At 38.9% G+C, this 12,920-nt stretch overlaps 1 protein-coding gene across 1 annotated transcript in view; it reads right to left on the bottom strand.

The window, feature by feature from the left end:
• The window catches only part of LOC117515638 (zinc finger protein AEBP2-like), an 87,389-nt gene that overhangs the window by 47,673 nt on the left and 26,796 nt on the right, over nucleotides 1-12,920 (bottom strand). Inside the window, 1 exon segment of the mRNA XM_034176287.1 lies at nucleotides 11,730-11,854. Coding sequence (XP_034032178.1) covers nucleotides 11,730-11,854 — 125 coding nt within the window.

Raw genomic sequence — 12,920 nt, 5'->3', positions numbered from 1 at the left:
CCATTCAGGCTCTATTGACCCAGGAGCGTCGTGAGAGAACAGAGAAGTTTCAGAAGAAGTCGGTTTCAGCATTTTATCCGATATTCCACTGTTAAAGGAGATTATTTTTAATGAAAGACGTGCGGACGGGTCCGTGCGGACGGGTCCGCGCGTCGGCTCGCAGCCGCCGCGATGCTCCGCCACAGGAAAAAACACCTCTGTTGGAAGCCTTAAGGACAAGTTGGAACATGTCCAGCCTGTTAAACAAGTTCTCATATACTCACTCCACTGAAAGCCATCAAAAAGCCGCCTGGATTTTACAAATGGTTATCAACACAGAGGTGGTTTTCCTGTGCGCCGCACCGCGCCGGCTGCGTCCCGACGCGCGGACCCGTCCGCACGTCTTTCATTAAAAAAATCTCCTTTAACAGTGGAATATCCGGATAAAATGCTGAAACCGACTTCTTCTGAAACTTCTCTGTTCTCTCACGACGTCCTGGATCAATAGAGCCTGAAATGTGGAGGTTTTCAGCTTGAAACAGGCTGATGACGCCGCCTGAGAGCGCAGCGCGACGTCTCGCACCGTGGGAAGTTCTTAAAGCGACAGTGTCACCTCAAAATCTCTCATCAGCCGTTAAAATTTTCACTGAAAACCAGCTTAATTTTTCGAACCATGTCCACTTCGATGTGTCTCACAGGTTTAGAAAAGTTTGATCAAACAAAGCGCCAGTCTCTCAGCAACTTCTCAAAGGAATTCCGACGACGGGCTGGACGACTCCTCCCACAAGGAGTGCTCACAGGCGAATGACGTCACCGACAGGCGTGGAAAAACTCACGCATGCGCACGAGGGTTCATGCATGTCTGACGTAAAAACATATGAATGAAATCCATATAGTTTTTGAAAAAAATAAAAAGGACCTATACTTTATGGACAGCCCTCGTATGTGCACCACAAATGTAATAAAATCATCGGCATTTATCTGTCTATTTATCTAATATGTGTATTACCAACCAATAACAAGGAATTATACTAAGTTTCCCAAAATTCATACTAAAAATGGAGTTTATTTGAGAGCACTTAACCCTTTGCGGGCAGGCGGACCGATAGACAGACAGGAAAGGCATCACCACAACATAATACCCCTTCAGGCCTTTGGTCAGCAGGGGATAGATGCTGATTTGGCAAAAGAGGACCCGTTTAATAATTAGCATATTGGACTCAAGCTCATTTCATTTTTAATGAAATGATGAAAACGGTGGAAAACATTGTGAATCAAGCCTTTAGACAGTTTTAAAACTGTCAGAGCTTCATGTGACTGTTTCATTAACGACTTAAAGGCAAACCAGCATCAGATAAAACAATGATTATTAAAGTTACTTGGGTATGAATATTTCAACTACATGTTTCACTGACCAGAGGAAATATTAGGCTCTTTTATTCCTGACATCGGAAAACAACATGAAGTTAATCTGTGCACTATGAATGTGCTCATAGTGTTATCTTTCTTTAGTGCTATTTAAAAAAGAAAGGTGGAAAAAAAGAGTACTTCTGGTGCTGTTTAAACCGTGCAAAAAGGTGTCCAAAGGCACAGACATTCAAACCAGTTATTGCCCTCACAAAGACGCCCAATTTACAGACCAAGTGAGTGACATCAAAACATAAAGGATCCAAGTGCAATTAATCAAGATTTTTTTAATTTAATCTTTATAGGTGCTGTAATTAATGAATCTAAATGCATTATTTTGACAGCCATGAAAGAAATACATGTTACCTCTAAGTCATCTCAAACTTCAAGACAGTCACAACAACAACAACAAATGTCATTTATTTTGCACTTTCATGAAGCAATTTCACAGTGCTTAACAACTTCCAAACAATGTACATGCTCAGAGCAATGTGACACATGGTCAAAATGTCACAGCTGATGTTCTTCACATTGTAAATGGTATACCTCATATTAGTGTCCCTAATTAACCATTACGTTGACACACAGTCATTCCAGCAGTACCCAAAGATCACCTGGACCGACAGAGTACCAAAGACATCCAGTCGTTGCCTTAGGTCACTGGTTAGTATCCAAATTTCACAACTGTGCTGTACACCAAGAAAGGAAACACCAGGAACCTGAAGACTTGGACCTTCGTTCTTCTGCATTTTCAAAAGCACCAACAATAAATCACATCACAAACTAGGCCGGTATGTTATTGCTGCATGCCAGATGCAATAATGTTGGCTGGAAAATGACCTTTCATGGAAGGAATTGGCTCCATTCCTTTCCTGCATACAGTGAGGGTGAAGTGTTGCTACACAGAACTGTTTGCCCCATCATCTAGAAATAAGTCACTCATTTTCCACGCCCTTCATTATAGAAATGACAAACTCATAAGGCCAATTTAGCCCAAAAAATTTGCTCTGTTGGTACAGCCATGACACAGGTCTGATCCAGGCATAGTGTTTGAGACCATCAAGAAGCGTTTGGATTTTTGACACTGTATCAGATAAATAATCCATCCTTCCTTTTTCAAAACCTGCCTATTAAAATTAAGGGTCCGGGGGGGGTGTGGCTGGAGCCTCTCTCAAGAGTCATTTCAACCTACTGAAAAATATATTGCGCAAGCACATTGACAACAAAAAGTAAAACCATAAAAAGTCGTCAAGACCCATTATTGCATTTTGATCACCCCTATGAAGGGTATGCAGGTGATACCAAACTCGGAAGCCAGCAGTATACTGGCATCCTGGATGGTAAACAAAGGGGCAGCAGCTGTGTTCACTTGTCCATAAGCTGCATAGTCAGTAGAGCTGCCACAATTAGTTGACTAGTCACAATTACGTTGACTATCAAAATAGTCGATGACTAATTTAGTAATTGACATTGTTAAATTTTTTAAGTTTTGTTTTTCCTTTCAAAACTACCGCTGTATCTTCCACTGCCTTTCTGTCCTTGATGCACATGTGCAGTAGTGGTAACCCAGGTCAGCCGTGGTGTCACCAGAAAAGTTATGCCCAAACAATATCATGGCGAGCCGGCAACAAAGCTCAAAACTGCAGTACAATGGCGATGCAGGAGCATCTGAGAAGGAAACACGTCATGGCTGATTCAGACTAAGAGGGAAAGTCATCTTGGTAAGCAAACTGGCCAGTTAGCCATTAACATTTACGTCTATAGTGAGCTACTTACTTAGCTGTAAACATTAACATTAACCATGATGATTTCATCGGCCTTAGCGCACATGTGTTATGTGTTTGCTGTAACATTATAACGGCGATGTGTTATTTTATCTTATGTTTATTTAGTTGTATATATACTCTGAATAATTTATTGTTAAATTTTATTATCTCTTATTTGGCTAAAAATTACTCGCACCACGGAAAGGCAATTCTGATTCTGATGTTTGAATACGAAATGTGATAACACAAACGTTTTATAACACTACGTTACAGTGCCTCTTCAATGGACAACTTTGTTACCAAGCCAACAATGTGCACACCTCAGCAAGCAAATACTGAAGCAATCTTGAACATGTTGGTGACCACTCCGTGGCTGGTGATCAAGGTTTCAATTGTCTTTATTTTTAGTTAGTTAGCACATACCTTAAACACTTCAAGCTAATGATGGTTATACAAGAGCAGCTGCATGCTGGTGCAAAAAGCTGCAATTGACGTATGAGCCCATTAGTTGACTAATCGCAAAAATGTCACTAGTCAATTATAAAAATAATAGTTTGTGGCAGTCCTTGTTGTCTCTCACAAGGTGGGAAACAGGACAGTCCACATTTTGAGAACAGGAATCAAACCATTTTTAGACTCAAACAGAAAAAATGTCATGAATCAAATGGTAGAGAAGCTTGAATTTTCAACTGGACAGGGTTGCTTGACACGAAGACGTCTCGCTTCTAATCGCAGAAGCTTCCTCAGCTAAAATTCTTGCACTGGTAGTCTGACTTCTGTCTTGACTCTTGTAGAGAAGAATAACAAGCCAGCAAAAGCTGGAGTTTTAAACCCAACCAGACCCCTCCTACCGAGAGGCAGACTGGCTAGTGACTAACAATTGCTCTAATTAGCACCTATTGTGCTCTAGTTAGCACCCTCCTAATGACAGGGCAGCTGTCCATCCTAACGATGGGACTCACGCCTTTCCTGATGACGTGAATGACTCATTACCATGAACAAAAGACTGAAACTGCTTTGACCCGAGTACCCCATTGTAAACAGGGGACAGAGCGTGTCTCAGACCCTCTCCCCGGTTAAGGCTGGGTTTCAACTGTTTCACATACAATGCTTCCTTCACTCCCCTCTCAAACCATTTCTTTTCTCTGGCTAAGATTTTAACTTCCTTGTCCTCAAAAGTTAAAATCTTAGCCAGAGGTGTTTTCATCTTAGAGGTGTTTTCGTCAGCCAAACTCAGAGAAAATGATTAATCCGCTACGATATAATTATTTTATATACGCAGCATCCAGCGGCACAAAGCGTGGAATCCAGCTGGGAACACAGCGGGTGGCATTGCCACAATGAATTGCGTGGCAGTGCGGTGGTCAAATGCATGCAAGTGTCAAGGCACCTTAACTAGGAGGAACAACATAAACTAACCCGTGCACTGCGGATGTGTGTGATTTTCCTTGCCGCCATTTTAAAACAAACTTTGAACAAAGCAACTCACCTTTTGCAGTGATGATCTGAGACACATCTTATGATGATCTTGGTCATGGACCCCGCAACAAAATATTTGTATTCCTGACAAATACTTGTAGATGTCCGGGTACTGAATATCAGGGACATATTCACATGCCAGCAATTCCGAAAGCATCCGCAAAAAATACAGGTCCTGAAGGCCAGTCCACATCATGTTCATCGTATACCTAGCCTTCGCAGACTTGGCCACAAAAAAGATTTTGCTCTTAGGTTGCAGAATTTTGAAACTTTTGGCTGTTCCACAGCCGAAACCGGAATTTCTTTCCACAATTTCCCATCCAACATGGAGGTATACCATCTCAGGGGGTCGTTTATGACGTCAGGACATACTCTCTATAGGCCAGTTAGTTTTTGTCTATTCCCCTACCATTCTTTGCTGGGCCTTCACAATGACTTAATGTCCTCCTCCATGGTAAAGGTAGTGGAGTTCCAGCCATATGCTAGCATCCAAGCAAATTCTATAATGCATAAAGTTTTCACAGTCTCCAAACAAATTTTTACTAAATCTATGAAGCTTTAAGTGCACCTAATGCAAGACCAAAACTACTGTAACTAAACCAAACCTACACTATCAAACTGATGGAACAGAGTAGGAAATATTGCATGTCAAAAGGAGTAGTAATAAAGAGCAGCTGTGCCATTTAGTAATTCCACAACCACATGCCGGCCACAGCAGGAGAAAAGCAATGTCTTCACAGCAGGTATTCATTGTAATAACGGACATCTGTGTGAGACCCACTGCAGACCTCTGTAAATACACACACGTCTGGTGGAAAAAGAAAAAAAAATTAGAATAATAATCCATGGATTTGATTCTTTTTTAAGCCATTATTCTGCAAGTGAGGTCAAGCTACTCGACCTGTGTAAAATGCACATCTCTGTAGTTTTTCCTAAGATGTTAAGTATAGTCAGGAAAATTATCTTTTCTCTGGGAGAAATGTGTATTTCTCTGCTGATGAGTACAGTGTTTCTGGTAGGATCGGCACTGGCAGAAAAACAACACACCCTAAAGAAGCACTAAATAGCAGTATTTTTAATCAGAAATTTCAAAGTAATAATATGTGTTAGACAAAAGGTCATGTCTTCCCATGCTCACAATAATTACTGCACAACTTAAGAAGCTGCTACATGGAAATAATGCAACAGTGTATTCAAAAATAAGTGGGATTGTGTATTTTTCAATCTACACTGAGTATGGAGGTAATTATGCAGCAGATGATGGCCTTTACTTTTTAGCGTGTCAGAGAAAATGACATCCATTGAGTGCTGCCTGATGTAACTATGCAAGAATAGCAGTTATTCCAAGAAAATCTATTTGCATTCTCCAGACCCACCACTACCGTTAACCTCTTAATGTAAACCCATCCCTTAATTCAGAGACTAATTGGAGACTTCTGTCTGTGAGATATGAACAATATTTTACTAGGGAAGGGAGAGGGGGGATTTTGCTGTCACTGCTCATATGTACATAGAGTAAATGTACTTTAGAGTCATTAGTACACACATGGCTCAGAAAGGACCACGCACCATAAATAAAAACAATCCAATTGTCTTTCCAGTGAAGCCTGATTCAGAGGAAAAACAACATTAAGCCTCCAGGCAATTCAGAAGGTTCAATTCAAGTGCATGGGGGTGGGGGCACTTGCAGTAATGGGAAGCCATTTCAAATAGTGGGACGTTTATGCCCCCTGGTGTCTAAAGACAGCAGTATTACGAACCCCACATTACAAATGCTCCTTTTAATTGGTATTACAACTATTTATTTCTACAACTACAGTTACAAAGTAAATACTCTCACAGCTTTCACAATATGACAAGCCTCTGTTGCTCTTAAATACAACATTTGAAAATAAACATATGCACAACTATCACAGTAAAACACCAAATCTGGGTACTACAAGTTTGTATCATGCAACCACGGTGGAATTTGGCACCGATCAAAATGTCAAACATGGCACAAATTTACTGTTTTCATACTTCTAATTCAAAAGCATAGGATTTGCTAGAGCTTGGATGTACAGACATTGGTTACACAGAGGCTCCATAGCTCTGTATAGACATTAGTGGTGTCACAATATTGTCACAATTTTTATATTGAAGCGTACAGTATGCACACGACAGTTTAGTGCACAGAACTCTGTGCAGAATAGACTGCATGACTCTATACAGTATGATTATACAAATGTGCATATTTGTTTCCGTAAGACGCTAATATTTCTTCTCTTTTCCACAGACTGTGTGTTACTCTGTACTTGTTGTACTTGTGCGTTACAGTACTCTGTACAGACTATGCATTGGGGAGGTGATGGTCAAGTAGCCCTTTTAAATCAAATGACACCTCTTTCCAAATGTTGCAATAAAGACAACAAACTACAATAGACCAGAACAGTTTTTTTTTTTTCCTCCCTAAAATGACACGTCCTCCATTCTTGATGAATTACACTGATCATGAGTTGCAGCGCAGCCATCTGTGAGACTGCAGCTCAGGGGCTATGGAGTTAAATTTGTCTCATTCATCAGTGAAAGGAAATGCTTTTGACAAAAACTGCAGATTTTTTTATTTCTATTTATGTCCAGAGATCTAGGATCCAGTGACCATGTACAGATTTTATTTATTTTTATTCATATCCAGAGATCTGGGATCCATGTGACAAATTTAATATTTTTTTACTTTAAGACTCAATAAAATGTTGTTGACATAGAAAACCTGTAAAGCCTACTTTCAGCACAAAGAAAATTCACAGGAGGTACTGATAAGGGAATCAATAAAGGATCTGATCAATAAGCGGGATCGATAGATAAAATCTTAATACCCAGTGTGAGTCAAAACTATTCCATTCATTAGCATTTGAAGAATGTATATATGTTAACATATGTCGATTTTCTACCTATTCCGATAAACATTTTATCATCCCTGAGAAAACAAAAACATTTCTAATATATGCCGTAATATAATTCTAAAATACTAAATAATTCTAATATAATAGCCACAAGTAATTTATTTGCCCCTACTCGCAATATTGATAATTACCTCTGCCAAGGAGGTTATGTTTTCGGTCGCGTTTGTTTGTTTGTTTGTCAGCAGGATAACTCAAAACAGATTTTGATGAAATTTTGTGGAGTGGTTGGAAATGACAAGAAGAACAAGTGACTAAATTTTAGTGGTGATCCAGATCACGATCCAGATCCTGATGCTAATGCGTTAGCATGTCTATGGCATTTTCAATGTTAAAAGTTAGCATTAAGCAGTTGCAGCTGTCATCACGTTTGGGTGCATTTGTTTTCAAATTGTAATATTTCTTAAATTTATTTTTGTTTATATATTAATAATCTAATGATTATTATATACAATTTTAGAGAAAGAGACAAAAAGAAATAGATCACTGTGCCAAGGAGGGAATCTCTTTAGGGTCAGTGACCCTATGGCCTTGTTTAGAGAGGTGTTTCATAAATGTTAAAAAATTCATATATTTGCAGTTTAGTTGAATAAATTGAATTTTGTCTCTTATTTGTTTTTGTCTATAAGCACATGCAATATTAATATCAGTGCTCAAATGACAGTAGCTTCTGGGAAAGGTGCAAGTTGCAAAAAACTGTGATGCCAAGCGCTAAGGATACATGCTATCCAGTCACAGCAGATGAAACTTTTTTTACAACTGAGCTAACATCATTGTTAGACTTTTTTAGGTTCAATAATTCCACAGCGTGTAGATGTGATGGCGTCAGTGACCCCACGGCCTTGGCGGAGGTTTGCACTCTCTGAGTGCTTCTAGCTTTCAACATGCAATGAAAGAACTGTGGAACTTGGATGATGAGAAAGATTAAATCATACAAAATATAAATGGAGTTTCATGAGAAAAACAAGACTACATAAATTAACTAGAAGCACTCAATAAATTTAAGAAATATTACAATTTGAAAACAAATGCACCCGAACGTGATGACTGCAACTGCTTAATGCTAACTTTTAACATTGAAAATGCCATAGACATGCTAACGCGTTAGCATCGGGATCTGGATCGTGATCCGGATCACCACTAAAATTTAATCACTTGTTCCTCTTGTCATTTCCAACCACTCCACAAAATTTCATCAAAATCCGTTCAAAACTCTGAGTTATCCTGCTGACAGACAGACAAACATCCAAGACAAACATCTTGTCCATCCAAATTGGAAGTCCCAAAAACCAGTTTTATTTGTTATTATCTATCGTCCACCTGGTCGTTACTGTGAGTTTCTCTGCGAATTTTCAGACCTTTTGTCTGACTTAGTGCTTAGCTCAGATAAGATAATTATAGTGGGCGATTTTAACATCCACACAGATGCTGAGAATGACAGCCTCAACACTGCATTTAATCTATTATTAGACTCTATCGGCTTTGCTCAAAAAGTAAATGAGTCCACCCACCACTTTAATCATATTTTAGATCTTGTTCTGACTTATGGTATGGAAATAGAAGACTTAACAGTATTCCCTGAAAACTCCCTTTTGTCTGATCATTTTTTAATAACATTTACATTTACCCTGATGGACTACCCTGCAGTGGGGAATAAGTTTCATTACACTAGAAGTCTTTCAGAAAGCGCTGTAACTAGGTTTAAGGATATGATTCCTTCTTTATGTTCTCTAATGTCATATACCAACACAGAGCAGAGTAGCTACCTAAACTCTGTAAGGGAGTTAGAGTATCTTGTCAATAGTTTTACATCCTCATTGAAGACAACTTTGGATGCTGTAGCTCCTCTGAAAAAGAGAGCTTTAAATCAGAAGTGTCTGACTCCGTGGTATAACTCACAAACTCGTAGCTTAAAGCTGATAACCCGTAAGTTGGAGAGGAAATGGCGTCTCACTAATTTAGAAGATCTTCACTTAGCCTGGAAAAAGAGTTTGTTGCTCTATAAGAAAGCCCTTCGTGAAGCTAGGACATCTTTCTACTCATCACTAATTGAAGAAAATAAGAACAACCCCAGGTTTCTTTTCAGCACTGTAGCCAGGCTGACAAAGAGTCAGAGCTCTATTGAGCTGAGTATTCCATTAACTTTAACTAGTAATGACTTCATGACTTTCTTTGCTAACAAAATTTTGACTATTAGAGAAAAAATTACTCATAACCATCCCAAAGATGTATCGTTATCTTTGGCTGCTTTCAGTGATGCCGGTATTTGGTTAGACTCTTTCTCTCCGATTGTTCTGTCTGAGTTATTTTCATTAGTTACTTCATCCAAACCATCAACATGCTTATTAGACCCCATTCCTGCCAGGCTGCTCAAGGAAGTCCTACCATTATTTAATGCTTCAATCTTAAATATGATCAATCTATCTTTGTTAGTTGGTTATGTACCACAGGCCTTTAAGGTGGCAGTAATTAAACCATTACTTAAAAAGCCATCACTTGACCCAGCTATCTTAGCTAATTATAGGCCAATCTCCAACCTTCCTTTTCTCTCAAAGATTCTTGAGAGGGTAGTTGTAAAACAGCTAACTGATCACCTGCAGAGGAATGGTCTATTTGAAGAGTTTCAGTCAGGTTTTAGAATTCATCATAGTACAGAAACAGCATTAGTGAAGGTTACAAATGATCTTCTTATGGCTTCGGACAGTGGACTTATCTCTGTGCTTGTTCTGTTGGACCTCAGTGCTGCTTTTGATACTGTTGACCATAAAATTTTATTACAGAGATTAGAGCATGCCATAGGTATTAAAGGCATTGCGCTGCGGTGGTTTGAATCATATTTGTCTAATAGATTACAGTTTGTTCATGTAAATGGGGAATCTTCTTCACAGACTAAAGTTAATTATGGAGTTCCACAAGGTTCTGTGCTAGGACCAATTTTATTCACTTTATACATGCTTCCCTTGGGCAGTATTATTAGACGGTATTGCTTAAATTTTCATTGTTACGCAGATGATACCCAGCTTTATCTATCCATGAAGCCAGAGGATACGCACCAATTAGCTAAACTGCAGGATTGTCTTACAGACATAAAGACATGGATGACCTCTAATTTCCTGCTTTTAAACTCAGATAAAACTGAAGTTATTGTACTTGGCCCCACAAATCTTAGAAGCATGGTGTCTAACCAGATCGTTACTCTGGATGGCATTTCCCTGATCTCTAGTAATACTGTGAGAAATCTTGGAGTTATTTTTGATCAGGATATGTCATTCAAAGCGCATATTAAACAAATATGTAGGACTGCCTTTTTGCATTTACGCAATATCTCTAAAATCAGAAAGGTCTTGTCTCAGAGTGATGCTGAAAAACTAATTCATGCATTTATTTCCTCTAGGCTGGACTATTGTAATTCATTATTATCAGGTTGTCCTAAAAGTTCCCTAAAAAGCCTTCAGTTGGTTCAGAATGCTGCAGCTAAAGTACTGACGGGGACTAGCAGGAGAGAGCATATCTCACCCGTGTTGGCCTCCCTTCATTGGCTTCCTGTTAATGCTAGAATAGAATTTAAAATTCTTCTTCTTACTTATAAGGTTTTGAATAATCAGGTCCCATCTTATCTTAGGGACCTCGTAGTACCATATTACCCCATTAGAGCGCTTCGCTCTCAGACTGCGGGCTTACTTGTAGTTCCTAGGGTTTGTAAGAGTAGAATGGGAGGCAGAGCCTTCAGCTTTCAGGCTCCTCTCCTGTGGAACCAGCTCCCAATTCAGATCAGGGAGACAGATACCCTCTCTACTTTTAAGATTAGGCTTAAAACTTTCCTTTTCGCTAAGGCTTATAGTTATGGCTGGATCGGGTGACCCTGGACCATCCCTTGGTTATGTTGCTTTAGACGTAGACTGTGTTTCATAATTATTGTATGGCCTTGCCTTGCAATGTGGAGCGCCTTGGGGCAACTGTTTGTTGTGATTTGGCGCTATACAAGAAAAAAGTTGATTGATTGATTGAAACAAACAAACGCGACCGAAAACATAACCTCCTTGGCGGAGGTAACAATTGTAAAATGACAGCTTTAAATCCTATAAATATGTCAAAATGCAGTAAACTTGTTTGAAAAGCCTACAGATTAAAAAAGAAGTAAAAGTGCAAAAAGACTCACTGTGCTGTGAAAAACCACGCTGTGACCATTCCCAACACTTTCAATGTGGGTGGCCAGGTTGAGACAGATGGCTCTGTGGCGAATAGCGTCCATTGTCTGTGCATCAAAGAAATCATGAGGCCTTGCTGGAAGGAGACAAGGGCAGAGATGAGGGAGAGTCAATCAAATGCAACACTGGGATTCCCAGAAAGTCAAACTATTCCTACAGCAATAATGCTCAATAAAACTTTCAACCTCAAACAAATGCAACATGCACTATACAAATTATTCAAAAGCCAATCAAAAAGTCTCAGCATTCTAGTTCCAACTTTTCAAAATGTGTACATATATTGCTTAGCCACCCCACTCCAAGAATTTTCATTATAAGCTGAATATCTTTGGTTTTTGAGCAGCCAAAACAACATATCTATACAAACACACACGCCAAGTAAAATAAGTATTGACAACATCAACATTTTTCTCAGTAAATATATTTCTAAAGGTGCTATTGAAATGAAACTTTTACCAGACATCTGTAATAACCAATTCACACAAAGTAATCAAACCATAGATGTCCATCAAGTATAGGACCACTGATCTTTTTAAGATTTAGGGCATAAAAAGAATTTTCACTGGCACCACAATAATTTTATTTATGCATTTATTTTATATATTAGCCTTTAAATAAAGGATTCATAATATGACATTACCAATACTATCAAAATCCGAGTTGAGAAAAAAATTATGAAAACTTTTACACCCTTGAAGGGGAATTTTCCAAAGAACAGACTACCTTTAACTACACTGAAAAAAGAGAATGTCTGAACCAACTTAAAAAAGTATTACAATTTGTAAAAAACCTAAATGAATTAAGTTGTTCGAACTTAAGTTTGTAAGTTAGAGTTGATGTAACTTTCAAACAACTTAATTCATTCAGGTTTTTACAAATTGTAACACTTTTTTAAGTTGGTTCAGTGTACTTACGGCAAGGGTGGTGGAGACCAATACAGTGTATGATACTGATGTCATAGATCACATGGGGGCTTCCCCAGACTTGTGCGAAGCATTATGGGAAACATGCGGTGGCAGCCACCAGAGTAGAAGTACAGTGACGTGTGCTCGCTCATTTCTCGCTGGCTACTCTTGAACATTGCGGAAAACACTCCAAAACCGCTGTATTTATGAGTAAATCTAAGACGTTTCTCATATATT

The sequence above is a fragment of the Thalassophryne amazonica genome, chromosome 8, assembly GCF_902500255.1.
Source record: "Thalassophryne amazonica chromosome 8, fThaAma1.1, whole genome shotgun sequence".
NCBI lineage: Eukaryota > Metazoa > Chordata > Actinopteri > Batrachoidiformes > Batrachoididae > Thalassophryne > Thalassophryne amazonica.
The sequence above is the reverse complement of the archived record's forward strand: the minus strand, read 5'-3'. Positions and strand labels throughout refer to the sequence as shown.